Source organism: Pochonia chlamydosporia, chromosome 5 (assembly GCF_001653235.2).
Source record: "Pochonia chlamydosporia 170 chromosome 5, whole genome shotgun sequence".
In the NCBI taxonomy this organism is placed as follows: domain Eukaryota; kingdom Fungi; phylum Ascomycota; class Sordariomycetes; order Hypocreales; family Clavicipitaceae; genus Pochonia; species Pochonia chlamydosporia.
The window spans coordinates 1,729,838-1,751,034 of record NC_035794.1 but is presented as its reverse complement, the minus strand read 5'-3'; the positions used below and the strand labels follow the sequence as shown (position 1 = coordinate 1,751,034).

The following is a 21,197-nucleotide window of genomic DNA, read 5'->3' as shown; positions in this document are numbered from 1 at the left end:
ACCATGAAAAAACATATATCTTTCTCGTTTCTGTGTATTTTCATAAGCCTAAACAATGTAAGATCTCCTGACATTCATGTATCTACTGAGAAATGTGGCATCATATCCCATCGTCCCTTTGTCTCAGTTGTTTTCCCGCGGCGGCTGTTACACATGGTTCGTATAGATTTCATCGGCCAGATCAATTCGGATCTCCGAAACAGCGGACCTTACTGGTACACGGAAAGTCGTTTAGCAAGCAAGCCCGAAATTGGTGGGGTTTATTTCTGACATCTGCGAAGAATGGGGAGCTGCAAGATGACGCTGACTGCAACCAAACCGCTGACGCTGACATAGACCTTGTGTACGCTGCATGCTACCTTCTGCATGCTGACAACGTGACATACATGATTTGAAACTTGGCAATCTTCGATGAAACTTCCAAAATCCTTGCCAAGAGCATTTACATATCGAGTAGGCAGTTGCATGCGTGTGATGCACATCCCGATTGGTCCGTCGTACACTCTCAGTATAATACTCGGTGTAACCATTGACTAAACAATCTTCTACATCAATATAGGAACAACTTACTCATCCCAAGGATATTACCCGGTTAAGCAAATGCTGACAGTTGGTGCTGAGACGTAGGCAAACTAGTGTGTGCAGTCCCCATCTATCACCCAGTTCTTTCTGAGTTAGTGACGAGGCTGGATGATACTAACAATATTGAATTCCAGAACCCTGCTTCAAGACTTTTCGGGCCTTATCAAAGATTACTTTCGATATTCTGTTGTAAGCAAATAGCGTGAGATTGCATGGGGCTGAAACGAAAGATGAGCCATCTTGAGCAGGCTCTTAGAATTGCAATGTATGTCCGTTAACCGAAAATAGACTTAGCAGCGGCTTGGTGATGGATATTGTCCAAAGTGGCTGGTAAGATTCCCTTCCATGCTGAGGCTCATATCTTACTCGGGTCGTTCGCATTGTTTCTAAAACATTAGCAGCTTATATAGACGTAAGAGCCATCCTATGAGTGAACCATACTAAGGATTCTTGTATATTCCACATCATTGATCAACTTTAATTTCTGTTCAACCAGTTAGAGTACATACAACAAAAGATACAATGGACCACGATACCCCTATCGCAGTTATTGGCCTCTCGTACCGTGCACCCGGTATTGGGAGGAAGGGTCTTTGGGAATACCTAGAGCAGGCTAGATCCGCGTGGACTAAGTTTCCAGCAGACAGGTTTGACCAACCTGCATATTATAAACCCGGCGGTGATAGATCCGGAGTTTTTCGGGCCGAGGGAGCGCATTTCCTCCCCGAAGACATTTACGCCTTCGATGCTGGCTTCTTCCACATGAGAGCCGAAGAGGCTCGAACTTCAGATCCACAACATCGGTTAATGCTGGAGTGCGCTTTGGAAGCTGCCGAGGATGCCGGCAAGAGTCTACTTGATCTTGCTGGAAAGAAGATTGGTGTGTTCATCGGATCTGGACAGCATGAGTACTCACAACGCCTGGGTGACGATCACCACGCTGCCAACACATTCTCCGCTACGGGCGTTGCACCATGCATGGTTTCAAACCGCATCTCTTACTTTTTTGACATTGACGGCCCGAGTGTCGCTTTGGACGCTGCGTGTGCAAGCAGTGTGTATGCAGCGCACCAGGCAGTCTCGGCTTTGCGAAATAATGAATGTAGCGCTGCGTTTGTTGGGGCAGCGGCTTTGTCTCTTGGCCCTGGTGGATGGCTCGCGCTTGAAAAGACCGGGTACGTTGGCTTTCTATTGCTAACTCCTTCTGTGACTGACTGTAGTAACATATAAATAGGGCTTTGTCAGCACATGGAAGAAGTTACTCGTATGACGAGAAAGCCGCGGGTTTTGGCCGTGGTGAAGGCGCGGCATGTCTGCTCATCAAGCGCATGGAGGATGCTATGAGAGACGGCGATCCTATTCAGGCCGTCATTAGAAGTTCTGCCTGCAACCATGGCGGACGCAGTGAAGGAATTACAATGCCGAACGGCTTGGCCCATCGGAAGCTGCTGAAAACGGTACATGAGATGGCAGGGTTGGATCCCTCTCAGACGCCTGTCGTGGAAGTACGAATTGCCATCTCGCATCCCATACAGCTCGTGTTTTTGGTAGACGAACTAATCTTTTGACCAGGGTCACGGAACTGGCACTGCTGCTGGGTATGTGTTTCTTGTCTAGGTACAAAATTGCAAACAACTAACGAACCAGTGATCCCATCGAGGCTGGCGCATTTGCAGCTGTGCTAGGCAAGGATAGAACTTCCTCGAATCCTATTTACATTGGATCTGTGAAATCCAATTTTGGGTAAGCTCTATGTCTATCATTGTTCTGGTTGCACTTCTGACTTGTGTGTATAGTCATCTTGAGGGAGCCAGTGGTGTTCTCGGCATGGTCAAAGCCATCCTGATGATAAAGAACGGCGTGATCTTGCCCACAGCAGGATTCGAAAGCATGAATCCTAGAATACAAGGAAAGGATAAGCTGGTGGTGCCCGCGACTCCAGTGCCATGGCCAGCGGGAGAGCCAAGACGAGTCCTGGTGACTAATTTTGGTATGTACACTTCTTGCCACTTCATTCATGCAGTGAAGCTCTGCTAGATGCATATACTGACCTGGAAGGTTAGGCTTTGGAGGGAGCAATTCAGCGATCATTCTGGAAGAGGCGACGGCTTTCTTGAAAGGAGAGTCCAATGGCACAAGTGATGCCGGCAGAACCAACGGTACAAACGGGACTAATGGAATTCATGGTGCCAACGGTAATTCTTCTGCCAACGGTACTAACGGGGTCGATGGTTCCAATGGTACTAACGGCGTTCATGTTACCAATGGCACCAATGGCACCAACGGAGCAGCAAATGGTGCAAATGGTGCTCACCATACCAATGGCATTAACGGTGCTAACGGTACCAATGGTGTTGATGGTGTCAATGGTACCAACGGCGCCAACGGTAGCAATGGTACTAATGGTACTAATGGTACCAATGGTGTACATCATGGAACTGAGACTAACGGCAAAGATGAGACTTCTCATGATCCGCGACTATTCGTCTTCTCTGCTCGAACTGAGAAGAGTCTCACTTCCTACCTGTCCGACTTCGACGAATACCTCGAAGAGGCTCCAGAATCCGAGGAATTCACCAACAACCTCAGCTACACGCTTGGACAGCGCCGCACTCAATTTCCATACCGTGTCTCTGCTGTCGCGGAGTCTGCAGAAGCTCTCCAAGAGAAACTGTCAAGTGCCAAACCAATTCGCGCCAAGGATCAGACCATCGCATTTGCTTTCACTGGACAAGGAGCACAGTAAGTGATATGCTCTCCCCCGTCTCTACGATATACGCTAACACAAATACCAATATAGATATGCTCAAATGGCCACCGGGTTGCGCAAATACAAGGTATTTGCAGACGCCATCGACAAAGCGGAGGAGCATCTGCAGGCCATGGGAGCATCGTGGAGTTTGACTGAGGAGCTCAACAAGTCGCAGTCTGAGTCTCGCGTGGACGAAGCTGAGATCAGCCAGCCGGCATGTACTGCAGTTCAACTCGCTCTCGTATTATTGTTGGAAAGCTGGGGCATCAAGCCGGAAACCGTGACAGGTCACTCGAGTGGTGAGATAGCTGCCGCTTTCACAGCACGATTCATTACATTCAAGTCTGCCATTGCTATTGCATACTTCCGTGGACAGGCAGCTGCTATCTTGTCTCGTGAGCAGAAACAGCGAGGCGCCATGTTGGCTCTGGGTATCGGCGCCGAAGAGGCATCACAGCTCATTGAGGAACATGCCAACGGTCATTACGCAACCGTTGCCGCGATCAACAGCCCGAAGAGTGTGACAATTTCGGGAGACCAACTCGCCATTGAGCATATCCACAAGGAGGCGGAAGCAAAGGGTGTTTTTGCCCGGAAGCTCAAAGTTCAGATGGCCTACCACTCACGTCACATGGAAGCCGTAGCAGACTTCTATCTTGATGCCATCAAGCCGTACTGTGGAGTTGAGAGCACACCCGGAATTGATGAGAATGGTACTCGCCCCAGATTCGTTTCGTCTGTTACGACGAACTTTCTGGAAGCAGAGGATGTTGATGCAAGCTACTGGGTCAAAAATCTGGTCCGGCCGGTCAAGTTTGCAAACGCCATCCAGGCTATGGTTACGCCGCAGAAGAGTGCCAAGGCAAATGCTATTAGCTACACCGTCCCCACTGCCATCTTGGAAATTGGGCCGCATGCTGCTCTGAAAACTCCAATTATGCAGACGGTAGAGCTGACTCGTGCGGAGCAAGGTCAAACAGGTGCCTTCACATATCTTGCCTCGCTGCTGCGTGGCTCGAGCAGTGTTGATGCTGTGTTGGAACTTGCTGGCTCTCTATTCAACCTAGGGGCTCCGATACAACTAGGCCAAGTCAACCAAACAAACATGCAAAATGCCGATGTGGTCACTGGCCTTCCAGCATATGCATGGGACAAGTCTGTGAGCTACGAAGTCAGACCCCGTGCCACCCACCAGAAACTTTTCCCAGGAGAGACCTTTCACCCCCTCCTCGGAAGGAGGATTGACACCGATGGAGGGAAAACCCGTGTTTATAGACAGGTCTTCACTCTCGATGAAATGCCCTGGATTCGGGACCATGTGGTAGCTGGTGCTGTCATCTTCCCCATGACCGGATACATGTCATGCGCCATTGAAGCCGCGAGACGGGCTGTGGCCACGCCGGCGGGTTCCTTTCTTATTCGCGACTTTCATGTTGTTGCGCGACTAGAGATTCAGGAGGAAGAACAAGTTGATATGGTTACACGCTTGACCCCAGCTACAATTGGAACCGGTTCCTTCTCGTCAACGTCTTGGTCTTTCGAGATTTCAACATGGACAAAGGCCGGTGGTTGGACTATCCATGCGTACGGCCGAATTGAACCCGATGAGGACATGAAGACTGAAACCCCGACATTGAAAACGGCCTTGCCTCTGGTCAACTCTACTTCGACGCTGATTGAACACGATATCGCCCACGCATATGAGTATGCTGGTGTGAGAGCAACACAATACGGCCCAACGTTCCGGAATTCTGTTAGATTCTTCGAAGGAGACGGCTATACGGTTCTGGAGCACAAGCTTCGTGACCTCGGCAACTTGCAGGGCAATATCGGCCCTTACGGCTCCCATGTTACTGTTGATCCGCCAACATTGGATGGCTTCCTTCAGGGAGGCGGTCCGCTCCAGCAGACAGAAGACGGGAAAAGGCCTGCACAAATGCCCAATTATATTAGCCGATTCCGTATCTCTAATACTATCCCGTCGACTTTGAAGCAGCGGTTCGACATCGTCACGCGCTTACTGGATTACGATGTAAAAGGAGGTCGAATGTCAATCAGCGTGTCTGCCTTTTCGAGACAGGCAGATGGTTCACTCATCCCCGTGGCTGAATGGGAGTCGGTGGCATTCCGCTCCATCGGATCAGCCGATGAAGACCCTGACCCAGCTGCCAGCATTCCCGACAACTGGGTTTGGGAAATGCTGCCCAGAATCGATCTCATGGATCCTGATAAGGTGTCTAAGAAGTTTGATGTCGGCAGCTTCGATGAGATCCAAATCTCACACATGCGTGATTTGGAAATTGCGGCCGCATACTATCTTTACCACGCGCTGCGAGAGACTGCTGGGGATGACACTACAGAGCGTCCATTCCATCTATCTCGTTTTGCGGCTTGGGCAGAGAGATATGTCGCCAAACACAACGTCAAGTTTGACACTGAACCAACGGCTCTCTTGCAAAAGGTACGATCGCACGATGCCCAAGGCGAGATGCTCTGCGCAGTTGGTGAGGGGCTTGTACAGATCCTACGGGGAGAAATAGAGCCGCTCGAAATTATGCTCGCGGATGGCCTGCTTACTCGCCACTACGAGGCAGACGTAGTAAACGAGCGTCTCAGCAAAGTCCTCGGTGATGTTGTACTCAACTTTTCCAACTTGGAGCCCAATCTTCGCATTCTGGAAATCGGTGCCGGAACAGCTGGTACCACGCTCCCAGTTCTCGAAGCCTTGTCGAAGAACGTTCCACAGGGCGCGTTCCTTGAATACACCTTTACCGATATTTCCTCTGGCTTTTTTGAGAATGCTCGGAACAAATTGTCCAAGTGGTCTAAACACATCACGTACAAAAAGCTCGACATCAGCCAGGATCCCCTGCCGCAGGGTTTCACCGCTGGAGAATATGACATTGTCGTTGCTGCCAACGTTTTGCACGCGACTCAAAACATGAAGACCACGATGAACAACTTGCGACTTTTGCTGAAGCCTAAAGGCAAAGTCGTCGTATTGGAAGGAAACCATCACCCCGCTCTGGCCACGCCGTTTGTCCTCCTTCCCGGCTGGTGGTATGCGGAAGACGAATATCGCGATCTGCAAGAAGGGCCTATGATGCCTACAAAGGTTTGGAATCGCCTCTTACAGGACACTGGGTTCTCTGGGATCGATGTCTGCATTCAAGGTAGCATTGGTTCCGGCGACGAGACCATGAGCATCATGTGTTCTAGCAAAGTGGCACATCGGGAAGACACCGGCTCTATCACGGTTTGCGGTCCATTGATGGACGATGACGAAGTCACTTTTGCCCAGACGGTGGTTGATGCCATTTCAGAACGTCTTGGGGTTCCAGTCGACTTGAAGCCTATTGCTGAGATCGAACCGTCAAGCAACTCCTACTACATTGTTATTGATTCGCCCAGTGATTCATTCCTACGAGATGTTTCCGCCGAAAAATTTGAAGTACTCAAGGGACTACTTACACACAATGCTGGACTCTTGTGGGTTATCCCCCAGGCTGATGTCCCAGAGTACAAATTCATCAAGGGCATGCTGCGAACGCTGCGAATTGAGTCAGACAGCAAGAGCCTGCTCTCGTTTGACGATGTGCCATATACACAGCAAGGAGTTTCTGCTATCCTCAAGCTCGTCAGGCCGTTGCTGGACCCGGAGATGACACGCGCGCAGGACCAAGATTTCGTGTGGCACGACGAGTCTATTCACGTGCCGAGAATGCGAATGCTCAAAGATGCCAAGGAAACGTTTGCTGTAGAGGAGGGCGTTTCTTTCCGCAAGGAACAGAATATATGGGAGGGTGATCGCTCCTTGGAGATGACCATTGAGGTTGCAGGCAGCCCCGATTCGATTTATTTCCGCAGAACCAACGATCTACAAAACCCTCTTGCTGAGAACGAGATCGTCGTTGAAGTTGAAGCTGTTGGTGTGAGCCACCGCGATCTTGATCTCGTCCTGGGTGCCATCTCCTGGGCTCCGCCAGGCTATGATGGAGCTGGCAGAGTCGTCAAGGTTGGTCCCGGCGTGGCAGATTTACAGGAAGGCGATAAGGTCATGTTTTTGGCATTGGAAGGAAGTGCCTTCTCGACGTACAAGAAGATGCCGGCGTCGCATGCTGCCAGAGTTCCGGGCTACCTGAGCATCACAGACGCCGCAAGCATGCCGCTCGCATACTCTCTCGCAGTTCTGGCCCTCATCAGCACCGCCCGTCTACGCAAGAATGAAACCGTGCTCATTCACTCTGCGGCTGGCGCGGTTGGCCAAGCTTGTGTTGTAGTTGCACAACATCTCGGAGCTCGAGTTCTCGTCACGGCTGGTACGAGCGAGAAGAGAGAGTTCTTACATAAAGAACTGGGAGTGCCCTCGGAGCTCATTTTTTCGAGCCGCACGGCACACTTTCGAGACCAAATTCTCTGTGCAACTGAAGGCAAAGGCGTTGATGTTATTGTCAATTCCATCGGCGGCGAGCTCCTGGCAGACACCTGGGCATTGGCAGCACGATTCGGTCGATTCGTGGAAATTGATAAGAAAGCTGCCTTCCATAACAACAACTTACCCATGAGAACGTTTGATAAGAACGTTTCTTTCACCAGCATCGACCTTCGTGGAATGTTCCAGTACAAGCCGGAAGAGGTGAAAGAATTGTTCAGCCAGGTTGTGCAACTGCTGCGACAACAAATCATTGCCCCTATCAAGCCAGTGACTGTTCTGCCGCTGTCCCAGTTTTCATCTGCTCTACGCAAGATCAGATCCGGTGACAGCATTGGTAAGATTGTCGTCACCCTGGGGAAGGAGGAACATGCCATTGCCGAGAGTGCCTTGCGGCCGACACCATTTGCACTCAAGGCAGACGCGAGCTATCTCATCACTGGTGGAACTCGTGGTATCGGTCTCAACCTGGCCTATTGGATGATCGAGAACGGAGCACGAAACATCGTCTTGCTAGGCCGCAGCGGAGGCTCCAACCCGGAAGTCAAGAAGTTGTTGGAGAAATACGAAGGTACCGATGTTACTGTCCGGGCTCTAGCCTGTGATGTTGGATCTCGGGAGCAAGTTGTCAATGTTGTCGACTCAATCCAAGACCTTCCCCCAATTCGTGGAGTTGTTCATAGTGCCCTTCTCCTGAGCGTAAGTTTCCCCCTTTAAAGAGCGCCCGATTCATATTCTTACATTTTACTTTATAGGACACATTATTTGAGAATGCCAGCTACACGGACTGGGAGACTGTCATGGGTCCTAGAGTTCAAGGAGCATGGAACCTCGATGAGTTGATGCCAGACGACCTTGACTTTTTCATTGCACTTGGATCGTTCCTCGGTGACACTGGAAATGGTGGACAGGCCATTTACGCTGGCACAGCAGTAAGTTCACCCAGGCTGCTGGCTCACCTTCACCAATGCGAGTTTCAACAGCAAAAGCTAACAAGGTTGTCAGGCATTTTACGACGCTTTCGCGCAATATCGCAATGCTCGCGGCAAACACACTGTGTCCATTGCCCTCCCCGTGGTTCTGGACGTCGGTTACGTTGCTGACAGGAGTCTCAGCGACACCCTCCAAGAGACTCTGGGTGCTACACTGACAATGGCCAACATCCGAACCATCTTCAAAGGCATCATCAGCAAGTCATCCCTGTTCTACAACAACGGCAAGACGGCAGTTTTCAAGTTGTATCTCGACGGTAACACGGTACAAGATGGCCCTTGGGAATACATCCACCCTGTTCATGCTATTGAGCGACTCAAGGCAGACAAGAACAAGAGAGACGCGGCTGGTGGGGGTGGTGATGTGTACTCGACTTCGTGGACAGCCGCCGAGAACCCACTGCAGGGTTTGACGGATGCGCTTATTGCCAAGGTCGCTGCAATGGCTATCATGGAGCGCGAGGAGGTTGATCCAGATGCGCCTGTGGCGTCGTATAATTTGGACTCGCTTGTGTCGGTTGAGCTGCGAAACTGGATTCGCAGGGAGACGGGAGTTGAGCTTCTGTTGAGTGCGATTACACAGGCAGCGAGTTTGAGGGCGCTGGCGACGGATATTCTCGAGCAGAGGAATGGTGCGACTGAGAAGTAAGAATTTGGCATTTCATTATGATGATAGATTCTGTTCGGATGATGAAAGTTGTGAAACCCGATACTTGTGGAACCACAAAGTCCATCCTTGACGAGTCGGCAGTTCCAACATTGAATGGCATTCGTAGGAATTTCTACTGTCTGGGCTGAGGAAACATTGGGCGCGTCTTCCAGGAGTCAGGCGTCAGGCATGTCAATTTGGGAGTATGCGATTAATTCGATTTGATTTAACTAATAGATGATACGCTCAATGTTGGTTGACTTACAAATGGTTCCCACACGCAGGTCTGTGTCACATAGTCATGTACTCGAGAGACGCTTTTCGTTTCAAGCTCAATTTGATTCACACAGCGATATATAAAGGTATGATTCGGCTTCTATACTACATATTTTCTTCTACTTATCATAAATACAATCATTCCGTATACTTTATCCGCGACTCTCGGAAATACCTGCTCCATGTTGTATCTTAACCCCGCCATTTCCATTCCCCCACCTCCACACATGCATACACCATCAATCAACCTTTGAAGATCTGACCATTTCCGTTCCTGCATCATCATTAATAAGAATCTTAATAAGCTGCTTACACCAACACCGCAATACCTTGGTAGCAGTAGCCTGAAACTATCGCGAAATGAGAACATTATAAATAACAGCCTTATTCCCTAATAAGTGCCGTCATTCCCGTCCGCTAACCTCATGACAGAGCAAGCTTTGCAAAAGTCATCACAGGCATCTGCTCAACCTCAGAACCATCTCACAACACCATCCCAAAACATCACAGCATCACCACTCACAACACCTCCATCAAAATGACGTCCCCCAAACTCAAAGGCTTCGAAGTCCTCCAAACCCCCTACAAAACCATCAACAACCACCCCATCCGCACCGACATCCTCATCCCACAAACCCTCCAACCCGGCAAACGACCCATCATTGTCCGCTTCCACGGCGGCGGCCTGGTAAGAAACAGCCCATCAATGAACACACATCTTCCAAATACTAACCATTCCAGATCATGGGCGACTCACTCTACATGCCCTTTTTCCCCCACTGGCTGTCTGACCTCGCCCTCACAACCTCCGCCATCACCATCTCCCCCAACTACCGCCTCCTCCCTGAAGCTACCACACCCGAAATCTTCAGCGACATCTCCTCTTTCTGGGAATACTTGCACTCCCCCACACTCACAGACCTCCTCTCGTCACAATCACCGCCCGTGGAAATCGATCTCGCCCGTATCCTCCTGGCAGGCGACTCGGCAGGCGGGCTCCTCAGCGTAAGCACGGCGCTGAACCGCCCTCAAGATGTGAGCGCCGCCATCGCCACGTACCCCTGGGTCGATACCGTTGGTCCTGAATTCGTAACACCACGAGATAGAGCGCCCTTTGGAGAGAGTATCCCCCAATCATTTTATGATGAGACCCTTGCCGCGACAAAGGGCAAGTCCGCAGAAACTTCGTTGACGTCTGAGGCGAGACTGCAGTTCATGTTGGCAGCGATTCAGTACGGCCAACTGGGGAGGTTATATGGGCAGGAGACGGGGGATGCTACGCCTTCGGAGAGGAGGGTGTATTTCCCGATGGAGGCTTTGGAGGCAGATAATGTGAGCATTCCAAAGGGCGGCATTGTCATCTTGCACGGGAAGGATGATAGTGTAGTGCCGGTGCAGACGGTGCGGCGGTTTGTGAAACGTGCGAGGGAGGTGCTCGGTGATGGGGTGAGTCTGACGGAGAGGGATGGTGAGCATGGATTTGACTCTGAGCTGAGGCTTGATGATGAGGGATGGTTAAAAGATGCGCTGAAAGGCGCAATTGATGCTTGGTTGTCATGATGACCTGATGATGGGCACAACGAATGGATCACGAGTTACACCCACTTTTGTATCTCTCCAGTCATCACTTCACTCCCATCGCCACGGGAGGTGATTCAGCTCGAAGGCGCTTACAGTACATTACAGTACATTACATATATTTATCCGACAATTCTTATCAAATTCAGCAAAGTTCCTAACTCACGCCCAAACCAACCACATATCTGTCTTCGGTCCTCGTAAATCAGCCTCTAATACCAAGCAAATGACCTTGTTCACAATCCCCTCAAGTGCCGTCAAACATTGCAGAAACCCAAATACACGTCTATACTCCCATCTTGCCAACTTCGCGGACGAGTCGATCTAAGCCAGGAGCATCTTCCACACCATCAACCATCTCATGGTCCCAACCGCCCACGCTTTCGTTACACTCCGGACATCGCGCCACTTCCATCGGTCTACCGCACCCTCCGATGTTGAACGGATGGCCGTTTCTGCACGTATACCAGTTACCTGCTCCACCAACAACTCCAACCATGGCTTCGATCACAGTACGTATCTCACTGCTCGTAAGTTCCTGGTACAACCCATCCAGCGACAGCTCTGCTGCGTTAATTTCGTCTTCAAATATGACAGTGGATGGGTAGAGCTGAAGAAGCTCTTTAGCCTGCCTGAGAAAGGTCATTCCGCGTTCTTTCACCGCATCTTTGTTTAAGAAGCTTTCATTTCCTAAAGCCGGCGGTACCGAGCCAGCAGACACGCTTCCCGCAATGGCGTAAAGTTGAGCTTTGAAAATCAGAGCCTGTACTTCTTCTTTCGGGTGCACTGACTTTTGCCCAAGCTGTATTACTTCTTCGCATTCTTTGAATTGCTGCTCAAGGTTCAGACAAAAGTCTGGAGAGCATATGGCTCTGCCTTGACATTTGACGAAGAAGTCGCACAAAATCCCCAACTCACACTTCAGGAGTAAAGTGCGCGCCAAAAGGAAACCTTTCATTTGGATGACGGCTTCATCAAACTTGAACTTCTTGGTTGTCCCTTGCCGGCGATTGGCGTGACGAACGTGATCCGCAACTCGTTGGAAAGGCTGTGCTTCAACTCTCACTGCACATGTAAAACGGAAGATCTCGCGCCATGTTGTAATCAAGTCTCCGTATCGCCTACTTATGTCCGCCTTCTCGACATAATCGAGGTACTGAAATCTCGATGCTGAGTGCTTGGATCGTTGAGACTTGGCGACTGTTGTTGCTTGACCTAGGTTAGCCGCCTGGCCGAGGGCTTCCTGGGCTTTGAGGAACTTTGCGGAAAGCGACCTATATTCCATGTTTGACCAAGAGATAAATTTCTTGGTTGCCTCGTCAAGAATTGCACGACGCACAATACGCCCGTACCTAGCAATGTTTCGAAGCGATCCTCTGCATGTGGCACATACGGTGGCGACAGTTCCATCCATTGAGAATGGCTCTGACTGCTTGTTAATATTCGCCGGCTTGTCATACAAGTCCATATCGTAATGCGAGGCCATGTCCAGTTGACGATCCATGGAGGTTATTGTAAGGAAGTGCCCACAATCCGGGAAAACACACGGTTGCTGATCGAGGTCAACCTCCCGGTACTCCTTCAATTCTAAAAAGTCAACGCACACGGACTTAATATCCTCGGATGCGCACGATTGACAAAATCTACTATCAGGGCATTCTTCGCCACAAATAGATGGACCTGATCCAAACAACGCATCAGTATGGCATATCGCAACATGAGAAATCCGCATCACCGCCGCAACAGCTGTGAAACTTACATTGATGTCCGCACTCGAGCAGCTTCTCACAGCGCCTTGAGCAAGGAACCCAATCGCAGGGTACAGCACATGGCATAGAACACTTGGCGTGTGGGCAGCAGGACTGACACTGCTCTTCTGCACAAGGCACGCATGGTTCATGGCAAAGTCTGCTGCATTCCGAATGGCTGCACATAACCTCACAGGGCTTATCACAAGGTGGGCATTCGCTACCCTCGTGGCAGGGGAGATTGCAACTGTGTCGACATGTTGAGTAGCTTCGGCCACATTTCTGTCCACAAGGACTGTGAAGTGTGAGAACAACGTTGCCACCCTTTCGAGGCCTACAGTTGAAGCATTGCTCTTTGCACTCATGCCCACACCCAAGCTGCACACCACATGCAGCATTGCAGACGTAGCCGGGTTGGTCTACTTCTTGGCTACATGCCACCACAACGTGATGGCCGCATCCAGGGACGATTTTGGTGACTGGCTCTGTACACTTCATCAAGTGCGGTTCCTGCACTTGCCAGCACTGTGCATCCTTCACTACATGGCCACAGAGCAGCGTGATGTTAATGTCTCTCACTTTGGCAAAACATCTTTGAGGGCAGATATCACCACATTGACGAGTACATGGGTGCTCACACCCTGTCAATGAACGGCCACAAGGTTCCTGACACTTCACAGCGTTGTGAAGGGCAGGAGAATGGCAACGACCCGCACAAACATGTCCACATCGGAGTCTCATTCGGCAAGGAAGATTGCATCCGCTCTCTGGTGCGTGTATGAGGAAATCATCAGGTTGGCTCACCAGTATGAATGTGTCAGGGTGACGCGGACATTGAAGCTGAAGGCTCGTGCCAATGTTGCCTCTCTTATCCAGCATTTCAATCACATTATGCCACATTGGTACATGCTTGTATGTGTTTGAGTTGCCGATAATGTACATCCCATGTTTCGCGCGAGATAGAAGTACGTTTACTCTGTTTGCTGTGCTGAGAAACCCGCATCTATTCTGTGTATTGCTTCGAACCAGCGAAATTATAACGACTTCCGCTTCCTCGCCTTGGAAATTGTCAACTGTGGCGATTCTTATGGTTTTTAGAAGGGTTCTCTTGCTGTTATTGGGCGCATTTGATTGAATTGGTAAAGTTGTGTTGTCGTCCATGGCTGCCAGTTCATCTTGGTCTCTTTCGTTGAGGAAAATTTCGAGGATCGATGCCATACGGCGGCGGAGTTTATGAAGTTGGCCAAGATATGGAGTCAACACCGCGATCTGGCCTTTCTCATACTCACCCTGTCGTACCAAGTGCGATACAAGTGCTGTGGTCATCTCAACTTCAAAGTCGTTTGAATGAGATGTGCTCAGCGGATCATGGACATTTGCTCCAGTCTCAAGTTTATCATGATGTAACCAGAATAACCTCTTTTTCATTCCGTAAATTTCAGGATAATGTTGCACTGTTTCGGAGTCTTTGAGATCTGGATACAGTGTCGATCTAACGAGCGCCGACACGGATGGATGCATCCGTCGTTGTGTCTCCAAAGAACTGTAAGGAAGACGCGGGTCTATCGGATGTGGTGGTATCACCAATCTCTCAAATAGTGACATATCCAAAGAGTACTGGACGCCGCTTGGATTAGAGCTTTGCAGGTCAAAGCTGTTGATCTGGGGCCGAAGTTGCAAATGATCGCCAATCAATATTGCATGCTCCAGGGAGGGAAGAAGAGCAGTCAAGATGTGGGCTTCTAGCACTTCTCCTGCCTCTTCGCACACCATTACTTTGCTTCTTAAGCGACGGAGTAATTTGGTATTTTTGGCGAGACCTGTCGTCGTTACACCAATGATGTCTGCCTGCTGGAGGCAACGGAGGTCCAGATCTCCTTGTACCTTTCTTCGCTCCTCAAGGTATTCAGAATATTCAACGTTGAGCTCTGTAATCGATGAGATAATGGGGTCTCGAATACTCTTTAGCCAGTACTCAAACAAGTTACATCTTTCCAGGTTGCTCATTTCCAACAAGTTGGACTGTACAAGTGCTGACAGTGGCCGAAGTGGACCTGCGATGTGATGTCCTCCCTGCAGCCACTGATTCAACATATCTTCTGGTTTCTGGTGCATAACAGTGGTCCATCCATCTTCTTCTGCCTCTGGGAATATGCTGTGGTATTGATGGGGATACTCTTCCAAAAGAAGCGTCTTGATAGCACTCCAAGACTGGGAGTGCGCCAGTTCTTGCAGTGCTTCACCAAACTGCTGCACAGTCCTGTGCAAGAATGATTCAGCTTTTCCAATTTTCCCTTTTTCCGCTTTCGTCTTTTCGAATCGCTTCACAATTCGTTGCAAAGTAAGGTCGGTCATTCGCTCGGATTTCGATCGCGATCCAATGCGGATGATTCCTTCCACTCCGGCATCTAAAAGATGCTCAAGAAGTTGGTCCAAAGCATGATTTGTGTAGCACACACAGAGAATTGGACCTAGTTCCGCTTCTTCTTTATTTGCCAACAAAATTTGAATAATCTTCTCTCCCGTGTAACTCTTGCCAGTTCCTGGGGGGCCCTGGATTAATGAAACTTCTCGCGCCAAGGTGTTTAAAACTGCGGACGACTGTGTTGCATCAAGGGTCGAAATCCAAGCTAATTCATTCGAGCTTGGTAAATCCTCAGGGTACACCTCAAAACCTTGCTCGAGACAGCTAAGATCAAAGGTGAACATTGGCTTCCTAGCATACAAGGGAGGCTTCAACACTACCTGCTCACCCTGAGAGGTAGGAGCCAAGATATTACTAAACGGCATATCTTGCTTTTTATACATTTGTTGTAGCGCTGCAAGTGTATGCCTAAATGAATCAAGGAGAACTCCGGGGAACTCGACCAGGTAGCGCTGCAGATCGGGGCCGACTGCACGGTACCACCGTAGTACATTTTCCACATCTTCTTCGTCATGATTAACGAGCTGCAAGGTAACAAATAGAGAATTTGGATCGTCCGAGAGCGTATTAGCTGCTTGTTGACCTTGCTCGCCGGTACTTACGACCTTATCCTTTCTTGACCGAAAGTTGGGGTCGGTTCGGCTTCTTAACGTTGACTGAGAAACAACGAAGAATTGAACTGATCCAGAGACATCAATGATGCAGACAAGCGCACCCGCTCGAAGCCTGCGGCTGTGGTGCCACCACTCTTCTCGATCTTTCTTCCCAAGCTTTGCTGTAGCTGGCAATTGCTGACAACGGACTTGAACCTCTAAACCAGCATTCCGGCTAATGTCGATCCTGATTGGGACAGGGTCTTCATACATGTATGTCCTGAGATTATTCTTAGTTATTGCACTCATCTCTTGTGGTTTCTTTATATTATCCAGTACATCTCGCACAGTGTCTCGAAGTTGACCGATAGTATCCTCCCGTAGGAGGCGAAACTCTCTGTCAAGTCGACCCCGGATACCACCAATGTGCCACTGTGAACTATCATTGGTTGGGAGGTATTCTGCACGCGGTGACATGATTTCTTCACAGGTTGGAAAAATGCTGATCTTTGACATGTCCGCGAAGTCATTGTCGTGTCTCGGTCCTTCGGCTGACAATGTGCCCGGTAAATCTCGGCGGAGAACGAACTCTTCTCGCGCGATTGCACCCTTTGTTAAGGCGGAAAGAGTTGGGATGTCATCACCAGTTTGCAGTCGTCGCCGAATGTAGTCAATGTACTTCAAAGACTGGAGAGATGCAAAAGTCTCTTGCTCATCGCCCTCTGCGGCCACAATTTGGGCAAACTGATCGATGAGTGTAGTGAAATTCTGATTCACAATGTTTGTAGTATTGCAGTCCATCAACTTGGATAGTACGGCTAGCGACAGCTCGACGGCTGGTAGTTTCAGCTTTGCTGCCGTTTTATCGGGCCACTCAGTCGCAAGTTGTGCGAGATATCCAAAGAGTCGACTCATTCGGGAGCCACCAACTCCAAGGATGAAGTTAAATATCATTGCAACCTCTGATTCAAGAATCGAAGAATCTATCACACGGTGATTGGTGATCAGCTGAAATAATGGCTTCAGTTCCGTGTTCCAAAATGTAATACTGGGACCAGTCCGAACAGCTACATCAAGATGTCGTTCGACGACGTCTTTTACGAAACAAAGGCCTTGTTCCGTTGCAAGATTTTTAATAACTTCTTGATATGAGCTCACGTCGCCGTCCATGAGTTCCAGGGCAAGTTGAAAGAATCGAGCAACAGTGGCTGGAGGTGGACGCGAGACGGGTGCTTGACGGCCGAGCAGCCTCTTCCATTCTCGCAGTTTGCCATCCACACTCGGGCTTGGGGTTCCAAGGCCATTGTTGTTGAAGAAGCCGAGAATTTCGGGCGGTGGCTCTACTCTCCTCTGTGCAGAAGTAGTGGGGTGCTCGTAATGGCATCTTTTGCCGTACTTGCATGTGCCGGTTCGCTCAAACTCCCAGCATATGCCGGCTTTTCCATTGTTAAGCATGAGCTGGTGAGAAGACGGGCTACAGGACTCAAACCATTAGCAGAAGTTTTTGAATAAGAAAACACTGTTGGCAATGTACCTGTGATCCATGCCTCAGGGTTCGGCGAACGCCTTTCGCCTCCTCACACAAGGGACGAACGAGGCTATCAAAAACCGCCGGCTTTGGATATGAAGAAAGTTTATGGGAGACAGATGGATGGGAGGAAAGATGAAGTTGAATTGCCCAAAAGAATGATGAGCCGTGGAACTGAGAGGAGGGGAGAGGGAAAAGAAGAGAAAAACGCCCGTTGATGGGTTCAGTGAACCTTTTGGGCTTGTGCAGTGAAGTTGAAATCAAGGCAGATTTGGAAAATGAATGTTTACCAGTGGAACATTGTATTTTATCAACATGATACAATAAAACAGCACTGAGAGCTAGGGCTGGTGTTCGCCAGCTGTCTGCCAGCTGTCTGCCAGTTGGTGAGCTTGCGCCTGCCAGTTGAGCCAGCCGTGATTGTGAATGCACTTGACATTTTCGCCAGGCCAGGAATTCGAATACACCAGTTGACCTTCAATTGAATCTCAGCTTGCTTTCCGTTCTTTCTCCGTATCGTGTAGTATATCCCCGTCCGTCGGTGATTTGCAGCCAAAATTGACGACGTGAAAAGACACCAGACATGTATCAAACGACTGCCTCTCAACGTGAGCTGCATGGGGAACATGTTGGCACCTTAGTAAAGATCTAGGCACAGTACGTGATTGTTCAATTAATTACCTACCTAGGTAGGTGCCTAGGTACCCAGAAAACAAAATATTAAGATTTTGGGCACATACAAGCTGTTTTACTGTTTTTCATGTACCAAAGAAGTCTTGTATGCCACTTTTGCAATAGTGGCCTGGTCTCTTCGCATTCCACGATTCCATTCTGCCTTCAGCATCTTTGCAACATTAGAATCTGCACTCAAGTCAAATCATGTAAGATATGAGAATAATTATATGACACTCATAAAAATATACATCTGTTGGAAAGCAGCAGTACGTATGGCGCAGGGTGTAGGAAAACCTCAACATGTTTGCTGCCCAACTGCAGGGTAGGATCCTGAACAGGCTGTCCTATTTTGTCAAGGTGCGAGTTTGCCATCATTAAGACCACATATGCACGTAAACAAACAGAGAGCAGAAGTGCATCCATGAATTTGATGCAAATAGGAGCTACGTGACGTCCCTGCCGCACGGTAGTAAGAACTTTTCTTGTGAAGCTGCTACGGAGAAGACGGATGCCGTCAAAGTTGCACTTGACAATTTGTGACAAGCAACTGGATGGATGGTTGAGAATCGGCTGACCATTCGGCACTCATTCCCGAGTCTGTCTTAACATTTTGTGTGCCTGGTTTGTCCCCGCTCAACTTCCTTGTTCCTCCTCCGCCCGACGTGGCACAAGCTCCAGCCCAATTTCCATCAGGATCTGCGAAGCACAGAGGAGCAATCAGCTCAAGGTCAAGACTGTGTGAGGCAGCCCAGCCACTCGAATCTCACATTTGATTGACCAGACCAGACTCGAGCTCATTGCAGCTCAGCGTGCTTGTGGGCAGTTCCCCCACCTCCGTCCCCGTTGGCTTCGGGAGCCAAACCAACTTGAACACCACGACTAAATCTACCTACCCGCCTTTCCCGACCTCCTCGAGTGCCGCATCTCCAACTTCCTCTCGCAGATTGCACCAGCAATCTGCTGCCTGTGCGAGCAACCAGTTCTGAATCCATCTGTCGCTGCGTACCGCTGTGACAATAAAGTCGCTTTGCGCACAACTTTGCACAATGGGTCTGCTCGAATCGCTCGACTCATCCATCACGGATCTCCTCTCACAATGGAATGGCTATTCAACGGCCCTGGCGACCACGCTCGTCATTCTCGTAACCTACCGCATCATGTCTGCCACCGAACCCGATGCTCACCCGCTGCTGCTTGCCAGACAGTCTATGTCATCGTCGGTCCGTAACGAAGGCGAAAGTGCCGTATATCGTTCGCAGTCTGCACCGCATGGCATGCCTTTGAACGCTGGTTTGAATGTCAAGGATCCTGGCGCGCCTAAGTTCTCCCGTGGGCGGGATGGCGACTTGCGAGATGTCTGGAGAAAGGCAGTGAGCGGGGACGCCACTGCTCGAGGGCGTTTGCTAACTGTATTGGGATCAGAGAACGTGGTTGAACACAAGATGGGTGCGTTTGTTTTATTCCCCCAAGCCTGACATATCGTAAGAGTTTTTGGACGCATGATTTACTAAGACAACGTGCAGAAGAAATCAACCGCCAGATCAACATTATCGGTCGATACGTTGCTGAACAAGGCTCTATCAAGGTTGCCATCTATCTCCCCAACTCCATCGAGCATCTCATTACTTTGCTCGCATGCTCGTTCTACCCGAACCTCACGGCGGTCCTCATTCCCTTTGATGTAAGCGACTCGGAACTCATCTCCATGCTGCGTCGCTCCGCCGTCGACACCGTCGTCACTGCCACAGGCTCATTCCCGCTCGATACCGTGGTCAAAGCGTATCCATCCCTCCGGCAGCTCATTTGGGTCGTGGATGAGGGCAGCCGTCACATGGATTGGAATGACGTCCCCGAGGGCATGGGCTCTGCCGTCAACGTAACCACCTGGCAGGATCTCTTAAACGACACACCCGCGGCCGCTGCAACCGAGCTTCCTTCATCTGATGACAAGGCAAACGCCCCTGGTGATATTGTGACATTCTGGCAAGGCAAGCAAGGCGAATTGGAAGAAATGGTGCGCTTCACACAGGCGAATGTGGTGTCCGGCATATCTGGCCAAATTGCGGCCATACCAAGCCGGGAACGTCTCACACAAGCCGACCTGTTCCTCCCAGCCGACTCGCTCTCTAACATGTACACGTTGACACTAACACTCGCGGCATTGCACTCCAACGCGTCAGTGGCATTTAATTCCGTAGCCGGCCGATCACCAGATCTCGTCCTCGCCACACAGGGTGTAGCGCCCACGGTCATTGTCGCCAGCCCAGCAACCTTGCTGCGAACCCATGAAGAATCCACCCGCCGCCTGGGTGGTGGTCTCGGCAAGCTGTCACACTCCCTGGCTACCAACACTCTTACACAACGTGGTGTCCATGCTGCAACTAACGTTTTGTCTGCTTTCGCTGCCGGGGCACGGCCTCATGTGGGCACGACACCAGGCAAGTTGCGCCTTGTGTACGTAGCCGAGCGTGTTGGTGGCGATACACCACTCCTTTCATCACAGGTAGTGTCCGATTTGAGAGTGTACCTTGGCGCAAGGCTCGTGTATGCCCTGACGGCGGCGAGAGTTGCTGGCTCCGTTGCACAAACTGCCCTGTTTGATTACAGAATCACACCCAACGTCAAGGCTCATTTCGGTGTCCCACCGTCCTCGGTTGAGATTTACCTCAAAGACATGGGCGCGCACAAGACTACGGATGATATCATTGAAGGCGAGGTATGTAACGCAACCTTACTAGCCTGCCCCCGTCTCAGCCCTATGTTAGATTGCTTGATACATGGCTAACTTTTGCAGATTGTGGCACGTGGACCCTGTGTTTCTGGTGGTGAAGCTCGCCTTGGGGTTGCTGGAAAGCTCAATGATGACAATACCCTGTCCTATGTGTAGAAATGCTGTACCCGGTTCATGATGGCGAATTAGCTTCAACTACAAAAACAAATTAAACCTCTCATTTCCCCTTTCAACGA

General features: G+C 50.0%; 3 protein-coding genes across 3 annotated transcripts; 2 read left to right on the top strand and 1 right to left on the bottom strand.

The window, feature by feature from the left end:
• Positions 1-1,104: 1,104 nt before the first annotated feature.
• VFPPC_05823 (polyketide synthase) lies at positions 1,105-11,243 on the top strand (the record flags this gene model as incomplete). Its single annotated transcript, XM_018284954.1, has 11 exons — positions 1,105-1,757; positions 1,817-2,087; positions 2,155-2,180; positions 2,230-2,325; positions 2,379-2,572; positions 2,646-3,324; positions 3,383-8,465; positions 8,522-8,698; positions 8,772-9,403; positions 10,116-10,371; positions 10,425-11,243. The coding sequence occupies 11 exons, from the start codon at positions 1,105-1,107 to the stop codon at positions 11,241-11,243; spliced, it is 8,886 nt and encodes a 2,961-aa protein (XP_018141885.1).
• Positions 11,244-11,547: 304 nt separating this feature from the next.
• Positions 11,548-17,482, bottom strand: VFPPC_05822 (NFX1-type zinc finger-containing protein 1; the record flags this gene model as incomplete). Its single annotated transcript, XM_018284953.2, has 2 exons — positions 11,548-13,304; positions 13,843-17,482. 2 exons carry the CDS (start codon positions 17,480-17,482, stop codon positions 11,548-11,550), a joined length of 5,397 nt encoding a protein of 1,798 aa, XP_018141884.2.
• Positions 17,483-19,276: 1,794 nt separating this feature from the next.
• VFPPC_13911 (amp-dependent synthetase ligase) lies at positions 19,277-21,117 on the top strand (the record flags this gene model as incomplete). The annotated part of the gene is made up of 3 exons (XM_018291683.1): positions 19,277-19,676; positions 19,754-20,946; positions 21,025-21,117. 3 exons carry the CDS (start codon positions 19,277-19,279, stop codon positions 21,115-21,117), a joined length of 1,686 nt encoding a protein of 561 aa, XP_018141883.1.
• Positions 21,118-21,197: the final 80 nt, after the last annotated feature.